Source organism: Oncorhynchus clarkii, chromosome 17 (assembly GCF_045791955.1).
Source record: "Oncorhynchus clarkii lewisi isolate Uvic-CL-2024 chromosome 17, UVic_Ocla_1.0, whole genome shotgun sequence".
In the NCBI taxonomy this organism is placed as follows: domain Eukaryota; kingdom Metazoa; phylum Chordata; class Actinopteri; order Salmoniformes; family Salmonidae; genus Oncorhynchus; species Oncorhynchus clarkii.
Window position 1 is genome coordinate 81,755,240 of NC_092163.1, and position 19,260 is coordinate 81,774,499.

The 19,260-nt window shown below is 44.1% G+C and overlaps 1 protein-coding gene across 2 annotated transcripts in view; it reads right to left on the reverse strand.

The window, feature by feature from the left end:
* The window catches only part of LOC139371463 (LIM and cysteine-rich domains protein 1-like), a 34,793-nt gene that overhangs the window by 10,236 nt on the left and 5,297 nt on the right, over window positions 1–19,260 (reverse strand). For both annotated transcript variants that reach the window (XM_071111897.1, XM_071111896.1), the window contains exons 2-6: window positions 18,097–18,182; window positions 16,187–16,307; window positions 15,519–15,644; window positions 10,195–10,344; window positions 9,532–9,747 (exon numbers count right to left, since the gene is read on the reverse strand). In XM_071111897.1, the coding sequence (XP_070967998.1) occupies window positions 9,532–9,747; window positions 10,195–10,344; window positions 15,519–15,644; window positions 16,187–16,307; window positions 18,097–18,182 (699 nt within the window). The remainder of the gene's footprint in view (window positions 1–9,531; window positions 9,748–10,194; window positions 10,345–15,518; window positions 15,645–16,186; window positions 16,308–18,096; window positions 18,183–19,260) is intronic.

Genomic DNA, 19,260 nt, shown 5'->3' on the forward strand with positions numbered 1-19,260 from the left:
AACTTTTAATTTATTTTTTTATCTGAAAACTTCTTAATAACATCTTGTTGGTTAAGGGCTTGTAAGTAAGCATTTCACTGTAATGTACAACACCTGTTGTATTCGGCGCATGTGACAAATGCACATAACGAGCAGTTAATTTTATGTACAAATGATGCTACACGGCAGACCATTCCGAAAAGCATCTCCTCTCGCCATGTCCAGCCCGATTCATTATCAAATTGTATTCATTTCTACTGCAGCTTTTTATTTTTTTTCAAAATATATAAAAAAACATTAGCCATGGAGAACTGCAAATGTGTTGCTACTGCTCTCAATAACGTCGCTGCCCTGAATTTATCAGGCGCTATCGACAAAGATCAGTGGGAGAAAGTTGTGACGGACTACTTTCTGCACGCGGTCAGTGTGAACCGGAGTGACTTGACACAACAGCACAGGACAGCTTATTTAATGAAAGGGGTTCCGGTCTGCCGTGAAGCGTTCATCCATGTATACAGGTAAGAGTCTAGATACAGTTTCAGATATTATATGTTGTTACGCACGCCTCTATGAAGAGGGAACGCAACACCCTGCTACAACTCAACTCTCCGTGAAGTGAAAGAGGTATGGACTGTAGGCGTAAGCAAGGATGACAACAGACAGAATGTGGTACCGTTTACAAGGACTTTATTCCTTTACACGGTAATATGGGGAAAAGGGGCTGGACGGAACCAAAGCAAAGAAAGTAAATCTCAAAGCCCCCCCCTCTCCTATCTTACCTGCCTACCCACTACTTACCTAATTTAGCACCACCTGGTGCCCTAACCTAAAAATACAGGGGGTGGTCCACCCAGGTCTTACCTTTTGTGCCTAGACAGTGAATATACTACGGGTATATGTATGCCCGCGGGCCTCTTGCCTAAACACTCCCTAGGTGCCTTCCCCTTCCCCCCCGGGAACAAATCATTTCCCAAACAAACTAAGAAACAAAGGACATCAAATAAGCTCTATCTGAGCAACTCACTCACAGAACATACCAACTGCTACCAACAACTAACACAGCAAATTATCCACAGCCATCAGCCTCCTCTCTCTGCACTGACCTCCCTCACATTCAATCTCTCTGAACTGACCTCCCTCACATTCAATCTCTCTGCAATGACCTCCCTCAGATACAATCTCTCTGCAATGACTTCCCAGCAATGAATCTCCCTCACATTCAATCTCTCAGCAATGACCTCCCTCACATTCAATCTCTCTGCAATGACTTCCCAGCAATGAATCTCCCTCACATTCAAACTCTCTGCAATGACCTCCCTCACATTCAATCTCTCTGCAATGACCTCCCAGCAATGAATCTCCCTCACATTCAATCTCTCTGCAATGACCTCCCAGCAATGATCTCTCTCAACAATCCCTATCTCCAAAAATCTCTCTCTCCTGAACAGAACACTGGCTTTTATATAGCTTCAGAAGGAATGGGTAATTGGAGACAGCTGCGTCTTGACGAGGGGGCGGGGTCAGCTCTCCAATTAGCCATGGAGTTGACCAATCAGCTGCTTGAGGGATTTCAGGAAGCCATTTCTTGAAATAAAACACATGCAAATACACGAACTACAACAGAAACTGGGGAACTTAACATACGTTTCTGAATTTTGTCAGAAAGTTATTTTTCATTGCAAGTTAAAGCTTAATGGTTAGCTAGCCAGCTGACATTAGATGGCTGTCTCTCTAGCTAAAATTACATGTATGATCTGTGTAGTAATAGTATCTCAGAAATCCATTTGCATTGCTAGCTAACATTGAACCTATTTGATTAGCCAGCTAAAGTTATGACAATCGGTTTGTATTGCTAATACTCTATGGATTGCATTATGGTTCATTGTTTAGCTAGTAGCTAGCTACAAGTCTAAACAAAAGACTCCACTTCACCAGAAGATCATGACCCATCAAGTTAGCCAGGTGTGTGACTGATTGCGGGTATCCATTCTATAATAATGGAATTTGCATTTCTGTTCCTAGAACGCGCCCGACTATATTACTCTCCTCAGTAATACAAGGAGATCTAATGACAGGTGGTTTCTGAGATGCTTTGTCTATTTATGTAGTGTTGTCTCGTCTCACACACCGTTCAAAAGTTTGGGGTCACTTAGAAATGTCCTTGTTTTTTTTTAAAGAAAAAAACTATTTTTTGGTCCATTAAATTAACATCAAATTGATCAGAAACACAGTGGAGACATTGGTAATGTTGTAAATGAATATTGTAGCTGGAAACGGCAGATTTTCTATGGAATATCTACATAGGCGTACAGAGGCCCATTATCAGCAACCGTCACTCCTGTGTTCCAATGGCACGTTGTGTTCGCTAATCAAAGTTTATCATTTTAAAAAGGCTAATTGATCATTAGAAAACACTTTTGCAATTATGTTAGCACAATTGAAAACTGTTGTCCTGATTAAAAAAAGCAATAAAACTGGCCTTCTATAGACTTGTTGAGTATCTGGAGCATCAGCATTTGTGGGATTGATTACAGGCTTTCCTGTATAAAGCCACTATATTGTGATCCCTGCATCCAATGGGTTCAGATACAGGTTTAGAACTAAGTTCTACAGTATTAGTAAACATGTGATCGATACATGTGGATGATCTTGTTCCTGTAGTGTTTGTAAACACCCTGGTAGGTTGATTAATAACCTGAACCAGATTACAGACACTGGTTACAGTGAGAAGCTTCCTCTTGAGAGGACAGCTTGATGAAAACCAGTCAATATTCAGGTCCAAGAAAGTAGACCTCACTGTTTACATCACACACACTATCAAGCATTTCACACATTTAGATACTGAATGTTACCACTTGGTGGCCTATAGCGACACCCCAAAAGAAAAGGCTTTAGATGTGCCAAGTGAACCTGCAACCACAACACTTCAATAACACTTGACATAAGATCTTCTCTAAGCATTACAGAGATGTGGTTCTAAATATATACAGCAACACCTCCCCCATGAGATCTCCTCTAAGCATTACAGGAATATGGCTCTGAATATATACAACAACACCTCCCCCATAAGCATTTATGTCTCTTCTATAGATGTTATATCCTTGTATTGCTACTGCTGTATCGTCAAATGAATTATCTAAGTGAGTCTCAGAAATGGCTAATATACAGTACCTTGCAAAGGTATTCATCCTCATTGGTGGTTTTCCCATTTTGTTGCAGTACAACCTGTCATTTAAATATATTTTTGATTTCATGTATTGGACACAAAATAGTCCAAATTGGTGAAGTGAATTTTTATTTATTATTTAAAACGGAAAAGTGGTCTGGTCATATGCATTCACCCCCTTTGCAATGAAGCCCCTAAATCAGATCTGGTGCAACCAATTACCTATAAAAGTCACATAATTAGTGAAATAAAGTCCATCTCTGTGCAATCTATGTCACATGATCTGTCACATGATCTCAGTATATATACACACACCTGTTCTGAAAGGCCCCGGAACCTGCAACACCACTAAGCAAGGGGCACCGCCACTAAGCAAGGGGCACCGCCACTAAGCAAGGGGCACCGCCACTAAGCAAGGGGCACCGCCACTGAGCAAGGGGCACCACCACTAAGCAAGGGGTACCACCACTAAGCAAGAGGTACCACCACTAAGCAAGGGGCACCGCCACTAAGCAAGGGGCACCACCACTAAGCAAGGGCCACCACCACTAAGCAAGGGGCACCATGAAGACCAAGGAGCTCCCCAAACAGGTCAATGATAAAGTTGCGGAGAAGTACAGATTGGGTTATAAAAAAAAATATCAGAAACTTTGAACATCCCACAGAGCACAATTAAATCCATTATTAAAAAATTTAAAGAATATTGCACAACAAACCTGCCAAGAGAGGGCCCGCCCAACAAAACTCACAGACCAGGCAAGAAGGGCATTAATCAGAGGCAACAAAGAGACCAAAGATAACCCTGAAGGAGCTGCAAAGCTCCACAGCGGAGATTGGAATATCTGTCCATAGGACCACTTTAATGCACACACTCCAGAGCTGGGCTTTACATAAGAGTGGCCAGAAAAAAAAGCCATTGCTTAAAAAAAAAAAAAAAAAAAAAACAAGTTTGGTGTTCGCCAGAAGGCATGTGGGAGACTCCCCAAACATATAGAAGAAGGTACTCTGGTCAGATGAGACTAAAATGTAGCTTTTTGGCCATCAAGGAAAACGCTGTCTGGCGCAAAGCCAACACCTCTCATCACCCCGAGAACACCATCTCCATGGCAGCATCATGCTGTGGGGATGTTTTTCCATCGGCAGGGACTGGGAAACTGATGGATGGCGCTAAATACAGGGACATTGAGGGAAACCTGTTGTTTCAGTCTTCCAGAGATTTGAGACGGGGACAGAGGTTCAACTTCCAGCAGGACAATGACCCTAAGCATCCTGCTAAAAGCAACACTCGGGCGGTTTAAGTGGAAACATTTAAATGTCTTGGAATGGCCTAGTCAATGCCCAGACCTCAATCCAATTGAGAATCTGTGGTATGACAAAGATTGCTGTACACCAGTGGAACTTGAAGGAGCTGGAGCAGTTTTGCCTTGAAGAAATGGGCAAAAATCCCAGTGGCTAAATGTGCCAAACTTAGAGACATACCCCAAGAGACATGCAGCTGTAATTGCTGCAAAAGGCGTCTCTACAAAGTAGGTTGAATAGTTATGCATGCGCAAGTTGTTTTTTTATTTTTATTTCACAATAAAGATTTTTATTGTAGAGAAACTTTTTATTTTATATCTTCAAAGTGGTAGGCATGTTGTGTAAATCAAATGATACAAACCCCACCAAAAATCAATTTTAATTTCAGGTTGTATGGCAACAAAATAGGAAAAACGCCAAGGGGGTGAATACTTTCGCAAGCCACTGTTTTAAGATGTTAGCAAGTTATTGATTTCATTAACTGGCCTATTTTCAGCCCTTTCCTGGGCAGCTTATCAGAGATAGACATAATATGGAAAAGAGTAAACAAAGCAAGATAATATATTTTGTGGCATACAGCAGGTCAGCCACCAGGGGTAGACTCGTCGAGGCCTGGTAGCAGATGGAGTGTACATCACGAGGCGATGGCTCCATCTGCTCAACGTGCCAGGTCTCGACGGGCTCCCCAGCCATGACTAATTGGGGCTGATTGGGGAGTTGGTGAGTAATCAAGGGCTGATTGCTCACCAGCTGTGCAAGGCCCATAAAGCTGCCAGAAGGGCAGCACACAAGGGGACTGGGGGAAGTAAGGTGACTTCTGTGTAGTTGGAGACAGTGCCTGAGCGGAAACGAGGGAATTTGAGCGTGTGTGCCAAACAGGATACAGCAAGACCCATAGACCAGAAGACGGTATCCCGGAGAGGGTCTCATGGGGGATACAGCAAGACCTGGAGGTCAGAAGACGGTATCCCGGAGAGGGTCTCATGGGGGATACAGCAAGACCCGGAGGCGGGAAGACGGTATCCCGGAGAGGGTCTCATGGGGGATACAGCAAGACCCGGAGGCCAGAAGACGGTATCCCGGAGAGGGTCTCATGGGGGATACAGCAAGACCCGGAGGCCAGAAGACGGTATCCCGGAGAGGGTCTCATGGGGGATACAGCAAGACCCGGAGGCCAGAAGACGGTATCCCGGAGAGGGTCTCATGGGGGATACAGCAAGACCCGGAGGCCAGAAGACGGTATCCCGGAGAGGGTCTCATGGGGGATACAGCAAGACCCGGAGGCCAGAAGACGGTATCCCGGAGAGGGTCTCATGGGGGATACAGCAAGACCCGGAGGCCAGAAGACGGTATCCCGGAGAGGGTCTCATGGGGGATACAGCAAGACCCGGAGGCCAGAAGACGGTATCCCGGAGAGGGTCTCATGGGGGATACAGCAAGACCCGGAGGCCAGAAGACGGTATCCCGGAGAGGGTCTCATGGGGGATACAGCAAGACCCGGAGGCCAGAAGACGGTATCCCGGAGAGGGTCTCATGGGGGATACAGCAAGACCCGGAGGCCAGAAGACGGTATCCCGGAGAGGGTCTCATGGGGGAGACCTATTATTTTCTTTCATAACTATTATTTAAATAAACACCCTTGAAACTAATCCTTCTCTGTCCGTGTCTGATCTGGGTAAACGTCTTGACCAAACCCCCTGGTCTGCCACAATATATACATTCAGCAGTCCATTAAGTAAATAAGTGTGTGTGTTGCAGGGTAGAAGCTACAAACGCATAGCCTTGGCTCCCTCATCCCTTCCAGGCTTTTGGATGGGAGGGTGGACAATGAGCCCGTCATAGCGGATGTACAGGGATATGGCTCTGAATATATACAGCAACAGCAACGTTGCTGGTGGTGGGTTTTTCAGTTCTGGCAGCTTTCATGGCTGGGATCAGTTCTTTCCTCTTCTGGCGCACAGCTTCAGGATAGTTCTAGTAGAGGAATATATACCTTCCTCTCAAGTTCTTGGCTCTTTCCAGAACAGTTACATTTTCCTTGAATCTCAGGAACTTGACCACCAAGTGCCTGGGCCTGTCACTTGGGCCAGTGGTGGGTTTTTCAGTTCTGTGGGTGCGCTCCATCTCAAACTTCCTGTGGTCCATCTTCAGTTACTCATTTTGTCCTCAGACTCTGTCCAGGTCTCGTGTGGAGATTCTGCAATTCCGTCCACAACCATGTTGTTCCTCCTCGATTGGAAGAAAATCAGATTTCTCTCATTATCATGGATTCACATACAGAACAGATGTTCTCTTAATGACTTAAATATCTTCTATAGGTCCAGACCCTCTTCAGTGATGTACTGGGCCGTATGCACTACCCTCTATAGTGCCTTGCGGTCGGAGGCCGAGCAGTTTGCCATACCAGGCAGTGATGCAACCAGTCAGGCAGGATGCTCAAGTTCCTGAGATTCAAGGAAAATGTAACTGTTCTGGAAAGAGCCAAGAACTTGAGAGGAAGGTATACATATATACACACATACACACACCTCTACATAGCCTCCACATTGACTCTGTACCGTAACACCCTGTATATAGCCTCCACATTGACTCTGTACCGTAACACCCTGTATATAGCCTCCACATTGACTCTATACCGGTACCCCCTGTATATAGCCTCCACATTGACTCTATACCGTAACACCCTGTATATAGCCTCCACATACATACATGCATATATATATCCTACAAACACTCCAGGCCCCGTTTTTCCCCCACTTCACCTTAGCCTTACTATCTACCCAATAGGAAACTGCTAGCAGTAACAGCAACAGAATCTGACGAGGGAAAATGTCTAGTTCATACCAGGAGAAAAATACACTACATCTACATTACCTGGAGTTAAAGACAAACAGTTGAAGTCGGAAGTTTACATACTTAGGTTGGCGAAATTAAAACTTGTTTTTCAACCACTTCACAAATTTCTTGTTAACAATCTATAGTTTTGGCAGTTCGGTGAGGACATCTACTTTGAGCATTACATAAGTCATTTTTCCAACAATTGTTTACAGACAGATTATTTCACTGTGTCACAATTGCAGGGGGTCAGACGTTTACATTCACTAAGTTGACAGTGCCTTTAAACAGCTTGGAAAATTCCCGACATTATGTCATGGCTTTAGAAGTTTCTGATTGGCTAATTTACATCATGTGAGTCAAATGGAGGTGTACCTGTGGATGTATTTGAAGGCCTACCTTCAAACTCAGTGCCTCTTTGCTTGACATCATGGGAAAATCAAAAGAAATAGGCCAAGACCTCAGAAAAAAACTGCAGACCTCCACCAGTCTGGTTCATCATTGGGAGTAATTTCCAAATGCCTGAAGGTACCACGTTCATCTGTACAAATAATAGTACACAAGTATAAACACCATGGGACCATGCAGCAGTCATACTGCTCAGGAAGGAGACGCATTCTATCTCCTAGAGATGAACGTACTTTGGTGCGAAAAGTGCACATCAATCCCAGAACAGCAGCAAAGGACTTTGTGAAGATGCTGGAGGAAACAGGTACAAAAGTATCTATATCCACAGTAAAACGAGTCCTATATCAACATAACTTGAAAGACTGCTCAGCAAGGAAGAAACCACTGCTCAAACGTCCAGAAAAAAGCCAGACTACGGTTTGCAACTACATATGGAGACAAAGATCGTACTTTTTTGAGAAATGTCCTGTGGTCTGATGAAACAAAAATGGAACCGTTTGGCCATAATGACCATCATTATGTTTGGAGGAAAAAAGGGGAGGGCTTGCAAGCCGAAGAACACCATCACAACCGTGAAGCATGGGGGTGGCAGCATCATGTTGTGGGGGTGCTTTGCTGCAGGAGGGACTGGTGCACTTCACAAAATAGATGGCATCATAAGGTTGGAAAATGATGTGGATATATTGAAGCAACATCTCAAGACATCAGTCATCAGTCAGGAAGTTGAAGCTTGGTCGCAAATGGGTCTTCCAAATGGACAATGACCTCAAGCATACTTCCAAAGTTGTGGCAAAATGGCTTAAGGACAACAAAGTCAAGGTATTGGAGTGGCCATCACAAAGCCCTGACCTCAATCCTATAGAAGATTTGTGGGCCGAACTGAAAATGCGTGTGCGAGCAAGGAGGCCTACAAACGTGACTTAGTTACACCAGTTCTGTCAGGAGGAATGGGCCAGAATTTACCCAACTTATTGTGGGAAGCTTGTGGAAGGCTACCAGAAACATTTGACCCAAGTTACACAATTTAAAGGCAATGCTACCAAATACTAATTGAGTGTATGTAAACTTCTGACCCACTGGGAATGTGATGAAAGAAATAAAAGCTGAAATAAATCTCTACTATTACTCTAACATTTCATATTCTGAAAATAAAGTGGTGATCCTAACAGACCTAAGACAGGGAATTTTTAATATGATTAAATGTCAGGAATTGTGAAAAACTGAGGTTAAATGTATTTGGCTAAGGTGTATGTAAACTTCTGACTTCAACTGTATACGTATGTTTCTAATGTCCTCTTCCTTCAAGTGCTGTATTTTCACCCACAGCAACCAACCCACCATTCAATCTAATCTTAACTCCTATATGTCAACTTTATGGTTCAACATAATTAAAACGTGAAGAGAACTAAGCATTTGTAATATGAATGTCAAAACAAAGATATACATTTTCTGTAAAAAAAATAATTTAAAAAAAAATCTAATTATTCTTGTAGGAAAACATCTCTCCTTCAGAGTCCAGGGGTGCTGAGATAAAAGTAAGGAATGGAGTAGTGAAAGAGAAACGTAAAGTAGCCTAAGGCTTGAAGGGGTTGGAGTGGAGTAGGAGGCCATCTCTTTAGAGCAGGCAGAGCCTGAGGATGGGTGAGAGACGGGGTCAAAACAGACCTGGGTTCAAGTACTATTAGAAATCAAAAACTTAATCTGTGCTTGATTGAACCAATCGAATAGTTACTCCCAAAAACTGCAAAACCCGCCCATCTGACACGTCAGGCAAGCTAAAGCAAACCTTCCTGTAAATATTGTAGTTACAATGACACGATGACTTACATATTACAATGACTTACATATTCACTTTTACAGCAGTCAGTCCCATTGGTGGTAGGAGTATCAACGGGGTCTGGCTGGACATTGGTGGCCTGCCCATTCCCAGTTCCGTCCTTCTGCTTTTCTCCTTTGACGACGGGCGGAGGGTTAGCGCCTCCCTCCCCAGGCAGCGCCACCTCCCCTACTCCTAGAGCCTCCTCTTTGTAGCGCTTCGTGAAGACAGACATGGCCTGGAGCTGGTGGAAGGAACATGACCAAAGATGGGAAATAAATGTTCTGTCTATGAGGTGTGTATATTCCATCCTCAACTATGATTTAATGAATGTAATGAGGCTTCACTGGTATATATAATTGTTGTATAATTAATAAATATGAAGCTTCACTAGCAGTATCAAACATTACATTCATTAAATCATAGTTGAGGATGGAATATACACACCTTATAGACCGTAATTAATTATTTATTAATTAAACTAAATTAATGTCAAATGTATGTTAAAATAAATAATGGGTCTGCGCTCTTTAAAAAGGTTCTTCATATCAAATCGCGTCTGTTCAGGTGTGTGAGGTTTGAAACTAAGAACCTAACTGAAGTGATGGAGCACACTATCAAACATGTGGACAAATCCAAAAAATATAGGATTTATTTATTTGGACAAGTAGTGAATCAAATCAAATCTAACCTGATCCTCTGGTAGTGGCCCGTGGCACTGGGAGGGGTCCTGGTCGTAGACAGGCAGCTGTCTCATCAGCTGCCTGCGCCGGTACATCGCTCCCTCAGTCCCTGCTACAGGACGCTTTTCTTCTGGGAGCAACTCCATATACAGCATGGCCTGGAAAGGAGAGAGCGAGAGAGAGCGAGAGAGAGCGAGAGAGCGAGAGAGCGAGAGCGAGAGAGAGCGAGCGAGAGAGAGCGAGAGAGAGAGAGAGCGAGAGAGAGCGACATAGGTAGGGATGGAGAGAGGACAGAAAGAGGGAGTAAGAAGAGAGAGAGACAGAGGTAGGGACAGAAAGAGGAGTGAAGACCGAAAGAGGGAGTAAGAAGAGAGACAGACACAGGTAGGGACGGAGAGAGGACAGAAAGAGGGAGTAAGAAGAGAGAGAGAGGCCGTAAATCCTAAACCACCCCCTCGCTCATATCAACTCGCTCTGAGGGGCTCCATTAATTCATCACTTTTGGGACACACTCCCGACTTGAATGATGCAATTCATGTTCCACGTTTAAATAATAAAACAAAATCATGAAATTCAAATGAACAAATCCCCCCCCCTCCCGTCGCTTTACAAGATATACACTGAGTATGCCAAACATTAGTAGAAACACCTTCCTAATATTGAGTTGCACTGGCAACAATAGCCCCAGATCTAACATGTCCAGACAAGTATTTGTGTTACTTTTAGGAGCTGGGTAAAATACTTGAGTATTTTGCTTCAGCTAAACGGTAGAGTTTCATCTTTGATTGGTTCTGTTTGTTAAAAATAAGGACTGTATAGTCAGCAGCAGCTATAAGTGGCTTTGGGACCTGAGATTGGTTCCTTTAACATGAGAAAAGCATTTTAAAAAAAGAAACTGCGCAACATCCTACAGCGGCACCTAAACAGCACCCTATTCCCTAGGTGGTGAACGACTTTAGACCAGGGCCATATGGGAGACAACCGCGGCGTGTTCCCCCATTCCCGGTAGTGGAGAAACACAACCTCTAGTTCAGTGGTTCCTAACCTTTAAAATCAGTTACTGTACCTCCAACTGAATTTTGCTCTGCCTAGATTACTACTACCCCCCCTTCGTGTGCATTTTACCCCCTGTGGCTAGACCAAGTGCCCCCAGGGGTCCCTATTACCCCTGGTTGGGAACCACTGCTCTAATCGACAGGGTCCCTGTTAGGGAACAGAGCACAGAGAGGTCCATTCATACTGTAGTTCTCCGAGGCCCATCTCCCTGTGCTGCCCCATACACACCCACACCGCAGCAGACCGCATTACCCACGCTGCAACACTGACTCGTTGTTATTAACAGAGCAGCCTTTATGGTGATGTTTAATACCACCACTTTAAGAGCAGTCTAACTAGCGTTAAGACAAATAAAACCTCTTGGCAGACATTTTTATTTATTGGGGGGGGGGAGGGGCACGCACACACACACACATTCCAGAGCGGTTCCACAGTGCTGGCCAATCAGCTAACCCTCACAGTGCTGTGAGAGAGCTGGGGGACCATCACTCTCTCCTTCAGCCTTCAGGCTGCTGTCAACACAATGTTGCCTCGCTAGCAGAGCCTTCCATCCCTACCTCACTAATCAAACCAACCACCACGACTATTGGGCCTACCAAACCACAGCTGTGACCTAGGACAACCCTGCTTCTCTTCTGTCAGCGCTCTGTGTCCTGGCACGCCACTCTATTCCTCTTCTCTCCATCTCTAACAAAAACGTATCTAGCTAGTCTCTCAAAACAGCCAATCATCCTTCATCTCTCCCCTAATAACAGATGTCAAACACATTCCTAACAGCCTCTGTAAATAGTAGACGTCTGTCAGAAAACCCAATGTGACTGAGGTTTTCTTTGTAAGCACATCTAGGATGGATAGGGTGGGCTACAGCACTCTTTAAGGGGTAAGCTCTGCTCACCACTCTCTGTCTGCCTCACACTCTACAATCCTGGGGTAAAGCTCACCACTCACCATTCCACCACTCTACAATCCTGGGGTAAAGCTCATCACTCATGCCTGTCATTAGAGTGTCCTGATGAAGGATTCCTGGAAGGCCAGCCCTGGCTTTAAGAGCATGAGGGAGACAGGCAGGAGAGGCCCACACACACACACAGGCTTTAGCAGGCAGGCTGGATCCTGTTTCTCGCTGCATCATACAACTGAGGTATTCTTATAGAGAGACCACTAATATTCACTGTACCACTAACAGAAATATACATCAGCTGTACAGTGTCAGAAAAAAAACGCAAAGCAAAGACTACATTGAGATCATATAACAGATGAAATGAAACTCTCAATCCGATGTAGTTTTCTGTTGTGTAGGTCAGACTAGGTGATGCAGAGCCCATTCTACAGGTGGAACATTACGGTTTCTACATTAACATGACACTACAACATTCTATAACAGCCATGTTAGAACCTCATTAACATGACACTACAACATTCTATAACAGCCATGTTAGAACCTCATTAACATGACACTACAACATTCTATAACAGCCATGTTAGAACCCCATTAACATGACACTACAACATTCTATAACAGCCATGTTAGAACCTCATTAACATGACACTACAACATTCTACAACAGCCATGCTAGAACACCATTAACATGACACTACAACAATCTATAGCAGCCATGTTAGAACTCCATTAACATGACACTACAACATTCTATAACAGCCATGTTAGAACCCCATTAACATGACACTACAACATTCTATAACAGCCATGTTAGAACCTCATTAACATGACACTACAACATTCTATAGCAGCCATGTTAGAACCCCATTAACATGTTAGCTTCCCCAGTGGTATAAAGTACTTACATAGTACTTCAAAGTATTTTTTTTACTTAAGTAGTTTTTGTAAGGGTATCTGTCAGGGACAGACATTCGCCATTTTAAATAAAAAAATAGGTGATCTTTGTCATTCGCGTAAATCCCATGAGAAGGGGGGGGGGCTTTGGCTGTAAGCGAACGAGTGATGCGTTTGGATCACTACTGGCTGTATCCAAGGCTCAGCCAATGGGGCTAGGGTCAGTTTGTTATATCTGGAGTACTTCTCCTGTCCTATTCGGTGTCCTGTGTGAATTTAAGTGTGCTCTCTCTAATTCTCTTTCTTTCTCTCTCTCGGAGGACCTGAGCCCTAGGACCATGCCTCAGGACTACCTGACATGATGACTCCTTGCTGTCTCCAGTCCACCTGGCCGTGCTGCTGCTCCAGTTTCAACTGTTTTGCCTTATTATTATTGGACCATGCTGGTCATTTATGAACATTTGAACATCTTGGCCATGTTCTGTTATAATCTCCACCCAGCACAGCCAGAAGAGGACTGACCACCACACATAGCCTGGTTCCTCTCTAGGTTTCTTCCTAGGTTTTGGCCTTTCTAGGGAGTTTTTCCTAGCCACCGTGCTTCTACACCTGCATTGCTTGCTGTTTGGGGTTTTAGGCTGGGTTTCTGTACAGCACTTTGAGATATCAGCTGATGTACGAAGGGCTATGTAAATACATTTGATTTGATTTTTGAGTTTACATTACAGAACGCAGCACACGACTGAAGAGAGAAGAGACAACCGATGTGCTAGTTACAGTATCAGAGCTCGCTCTGGAAAGACAGCTTGTCAATTACAGCAGCGCGTCCCCTGAACGAAAACTGAGAGGTAGGTGAGATGCCTGACCACGGAGACCGGGGGTGAGAAGGTGATGAACCATACTTCATGAGCTGTAACCCGAAAAACAACTGGCATTTGGAAAGTTTGAGGTGATAATTTTAAGGCATCTTGCTAGCTAGATTACATTCTCCGTTAGCTAGCCAGAGAAATGTTGATCAACATCAGCCAACTTAACTGATCAAATACTTGAGTTTATGGTGTATATAGAACAGGGTACTTCATCCACCACTGAGCTCCCCATTAACATTAAATGGGGAATAGAAACAAACATGCTATGTACCTGAATATCTAGAATAAGAAGAAAACAAACATGCCATGTACCTGAATATCTAGAATAAGAAGAAAACAAACATGCTATGTACCTGAATATCTAGAATAAGAAGAAAACAAACATGCCATGTACCTGAATATCTAGAATAAGCAGAAAAACAAACATGCTATGTACCTGAATATCTAGAATAAGCAGAAAAACAAACATGCTATGTACCTGAATATCTAGAATAAGAAGAAAACAAACATGCCATGTACCTGAATATCTAGAATAAGAAGAAAACAAACATGCTATGTACCTGTATCTAGAATAAGAAGAAAACAAACATGCTATGTACCTGAATATCTAGAATAAGAAGAAAACAAACATGCTATGTACCTGAATATCTAGAATAAGAAGAAAACAAACATGCTATGTACCTGAATATCTAGAATAAGAAGAAAACAAACATGCTATGTACCTGAATATCTAGAATAAGAAGAAAACAAACATGCTATGTACCTGAATATCTAGAATAAGAAGAAAACAAACATGCTATGTACCTGAATATCTAGAATAAGAAGAAAACAAACATGCTATGTACCTGAATATCTAGAATAAGAAGAAAACAAACATGCTATGTACCTGAATATCTAGAATAAGCAGAAAAACAAACATGCTATGTACCTGAATATCTAGAATAAGAAGAAAAACAAACATGCTATGTACCTGAATATCTAGAATAAGCAGAAAAACAAACATGCTATGTACCTGAATATCTAGAATAAGCAGAAAAACAAACATGCTATGTACCTGAATATCTAGAATAAGCAGAAAAACAAACATGCTATGTACCTGAATATCTAGAATAAGCAGAAAAACAAACATGCTATGTACCTGAATATCTAGAATAAGAACAAAACAAACATGCTATGTACCTGAATATCTAGAATAAGAAGAAAACGAATCTAAAAAGAGCCGAACTCTAAACATACGGCTCTGTGGTGATGGTGGCTGTGGACGGACTAGTTCTGACTGACTAAAGGTGGGAAATGCCTGGAACCGTGTTGACCTCTACGACATCACACCTCAATGCTGCCTCTGGCTGAGGCTCACTGCTGTTACAGTCAGGTCCTAATCTGGAAGAGAGCAAATCTTTAATGGAGCTCTTTAAAAATGTAGGCGCTGGACCAGGTCCGACCAGGCCTTTTGTCCACAGGGACCCTTGAGGCCTCGTGTCAGAGCAGAGAGGAGCGCGTTAGCAGGACAGAAAGACATAAGGTCTGGAAATAAACCTTGTGGTTCTTTCGTCGGCTGACATGCAGGAAGTGTGCCCACTGTGTGTCAGGGTGACCCCCCCTCCCTCCTCACCAGTTTCTGTGTGAGTCCTGGCGGGGCCCAGTCGTAGGTGATGGTGTTGAAGGTGGGGTCCTTCCTGGACACCACAGGGTTGGTGATGACCATACGGTTCCGTTTGTACACTCGGATGCCCTTCACCTGTTACACAACGGAAACGGAAATGGATTTATGGCCTTCGGGTGGTCAGAGGGTCTAAACTGATGGCTCCAGAATACACATCCTGTTGTAGCTGGGTTCCACGCCGACCCCCTGTGCTATTTCTCCTCTATCCTTCATGTCTCTCTAATCCAGGCTTGGGTAACTCCTCAGGGGGGGGCCTGACTGCGGTCACTTTTTATCCCCCAGCCAACACACCGAACTCCAAAAATCAACTATTCGTATTCTTTAGTTAAATATGCAAATAGTTTTAAAAAATCAGGTGTGTTTGCTAGAGATGGGGGGGGATGATACCAATCAGACCCCCCTCCCCCCCGAGGACTGGAATTGCCCAGACCTGCTCTATCCAATAAAATAACATGATTTATTTATCTGATGAAGTCCCATTGACGTCAGAAGACCTCTTTTACCAGGGATGCAGAACAACTTAATCTCCTTGAAGATATGAAATGCAGTGAAATGCAGTGTATCCACCTGAATTGTGGTTTTGAAAATGTTCAAAAGCATCAAATCAAAAAGACCACCTTGGCTGTCAGGTGGACGTATTTGGAGTTGGCGAGGAGACGACCCATCTTGTGATCGTCCTCCAGGTCTGAGCGGTGACCGTGGTCTTCCACACCGCAGCCACACTGGGTACAGGCTTTTCTGGAGGCAGAGAATAGGTCATATGAAAAGGTAAAGTCATCCTCCAGGGTCTGGACACCCTGCATGCTTTCCTGATGGGGGGGGGGGGGGGGGCTGAACCGATCAGGGCAGAGTAGAACAGGGCAGAGCAGAGTAGAACAGGGCAGGGCAGAGTAGAACAGGGCAGAGTAGAACAGGGCAGAGTAGAATAGGGCAGGGCAGAGTAGAACAGGGCAGAGTAGAACAGGGCAGAGTAGAATAGGGCAGGGCAGAGTAGAACAGGGCAGGGCAGAGTAGAACAGGGCAGAGTAGAACAAGGCAGGGCAGAGTAGAACAGGGCAGAGTAGAACAGGGCAGGGCAGAGTAGAACAGGGCGGGGCAGAGTAGAACAGGGCAGAACAGGGCAGAACAGGGCAGAACAGGTGATGATATAAAATAGCTAACATACATTCTTGTACAAAACACTTCCACTCTGTGATGGATGGGTGTGTGCTCGTTTCTGATTGGTCCTTCGATCAGAACCAGCGACCTATGGATCTACTTGATCCCTCCAATGTATCTGTTTTTTTGTTCCTCTAATCAGGGACTGATTTAGACCTGGGACACCAGGTGGGTGATTCCTTTCTAATCAGGGACTGATTTAGACCTGGGACACCAGGTGGGTGATTCCTTTCTAATCAGGGACTGATTTAGACCTGGGACACCAGGTGGGTGATTCCTCTCTAATCAGGGACTGATTCCGACCTGGGACACCAGGTGGGTGATTCCTCTCTAATCAGGGACTGATTCCGACCTGGGACACCAGGTGGGTGATTCCTCTCTAATCAGGGACTGATTCCGACCTGGGACACCAGGTGGGTGATTCCTCTCTAATCAGGGACTGATTTAGACCTGGGACACCAGGTGGGTGATTCCTCTCTAATCAGGGACTGATTTAGACCTGGGACACCAGGTGGGTGATTCCTCTCTAATCAGGGACTGATTCCGACCTGGGACACCAGGTGGGTGCAATTTATTATCAAGTAGAACAGAAAACCAGCAGTGTTCCGGAACATGGGGTAGGATTTCAATACCCCGGCCTAGGTTGGAGACCTAGGTTAGAACGAGTCATATTCACAAGCTTTGGAAAATAAACGGATTCATGTCTAGAATTTTCCTCATTCATGCAAAGAGTTATGGGATATTAGAAGCATTCTGAACTTGAAGGATGAGTCTTCCAACTAAAAGATGTGCAGGAAGTACCTCTCCATATCCACAGCAATAGAACAAAATCTATTTTTGTTTGGTTCAGCTGAACAACTATCAAAAGTAGTTTAGCCCCAAAGCTAAAAAAAAAAAGAAACACAAAATACGTCTTAGGAAGAGTTGAATGGGAGCCGTGGATTCTGGTCAGTTCTAGAACGGTGTGAATATCATCGATTAGTCAGTGGCTGAGTGCCAAATAGCCCCGCTGCCTATATAAGGCACCACTGTTTGCCCGGGGGAGGGGGGGGGGGGGGGGGGCAAACAGTGGTTCCCCCTCCCCGGCCCTTTAGGGGGGCTCTGGTCAGAAGTAGTCTAGGAAAAGGGTGCCATTCGGTAAAAGGACAACATTTCAGGACCATTCATCTTCCACTATATATAACTCCAAACAAAAACACTCCATTATGGCCATCGGCGGCAGCGAGGCAGTCGAGGCAAATGGAGCAAAACATTCCAGAACCGTTAGGGGAGAACTAAAGGGAACTTAGGAAGCCATCCTGCTTTACACCACTGCTTGTGTGTGTGTGTGTGTGTGTGTGCGCGTGCGTTAACGTTGGGGATAAACTACCTCCAGGAATGGGGGAGAAATCCAGAGCAGATCCCTTTACATGACAGACACGTTGCACCCTTCCCTACTACAGCCGCTGACCACATCTGGGGAGAGAGAGAGAGGAGACAGACAGAGAGAGAAGGGGGACAAATGATTAGACAAGTAATCCAGGGAGGAAAAACACTCAGTGGACACCCGACTGGAGCCTCAGGGCCCTTTGAAAGCTCCGTAGCCTCAACTCATAAAGCATACACCCCTGTGTGACGCGATTTATTAGGATCCTCATTAGCCTTGACCGCAGGTTTGTTTATTCTGTGTGTAACTCTGTTTGTGTGTCACAGTGCTTTTCTTTATCTTGGCCAGGTCTCAGTTGTAAATGAGAACTAGTTCTCAACTGGACCTACCTGGGTAAATAAAAATAAATAAACAGCTTGTCTTACTGGGGTCACAACAAAACATACTTTACAGATAAAAAAAATACTTGACATATGTTTAAAAACAGTAATATGTAGTGTGTGTGTGTGTGTGTGTGTGCGCATCTATCAGCTACATGTCAGAACATACATACAACACGTGGGTCACATGGAGGTTGTGTTCTGCTTTATCAGTTTAATTATAATTTTTTTTTAAAACCAGGTTTAATGTTTATTTGAGCTATATAAAAGATGGGAGTTCCATGCATTCATGGCTCTGTAAAATACTGTACATTTCCTTGATGTACAGCCCCTCTGTTCACAATGAAGAGCCAAAACGTGCCGCTCTGTTCTGGGCCAGCTGCAGTATCACCAGGTCTTTCCAACACTGGACCTGGGAATTATCAAGATAAAACTAGAAACTGCAGGAACTTGCTTTGTGGAATGCAGAGCATCTCTTTATTACGGACAGACCTCTCCCCATCTTTACGGTTGAATCATCAGTATACATGGACACACATGCGTTGTTTAATGCCATTGGCAGATCATATAGAACACACACTCACAGGGCCGTACACACACACACACACACAGAATAACAGTGAAGACATCAAAACTATGAAATAACACATATGGAATCCTGTAGTAACCATAAAAGTGTTAAACAAATCAAAATATATTTTACAGCCACCATTTTAGAGTCCTAAAACATTAGAAGGATGAGCAGAGTGATGTCACGGATTACAGATACACCACGACTAGAATGATG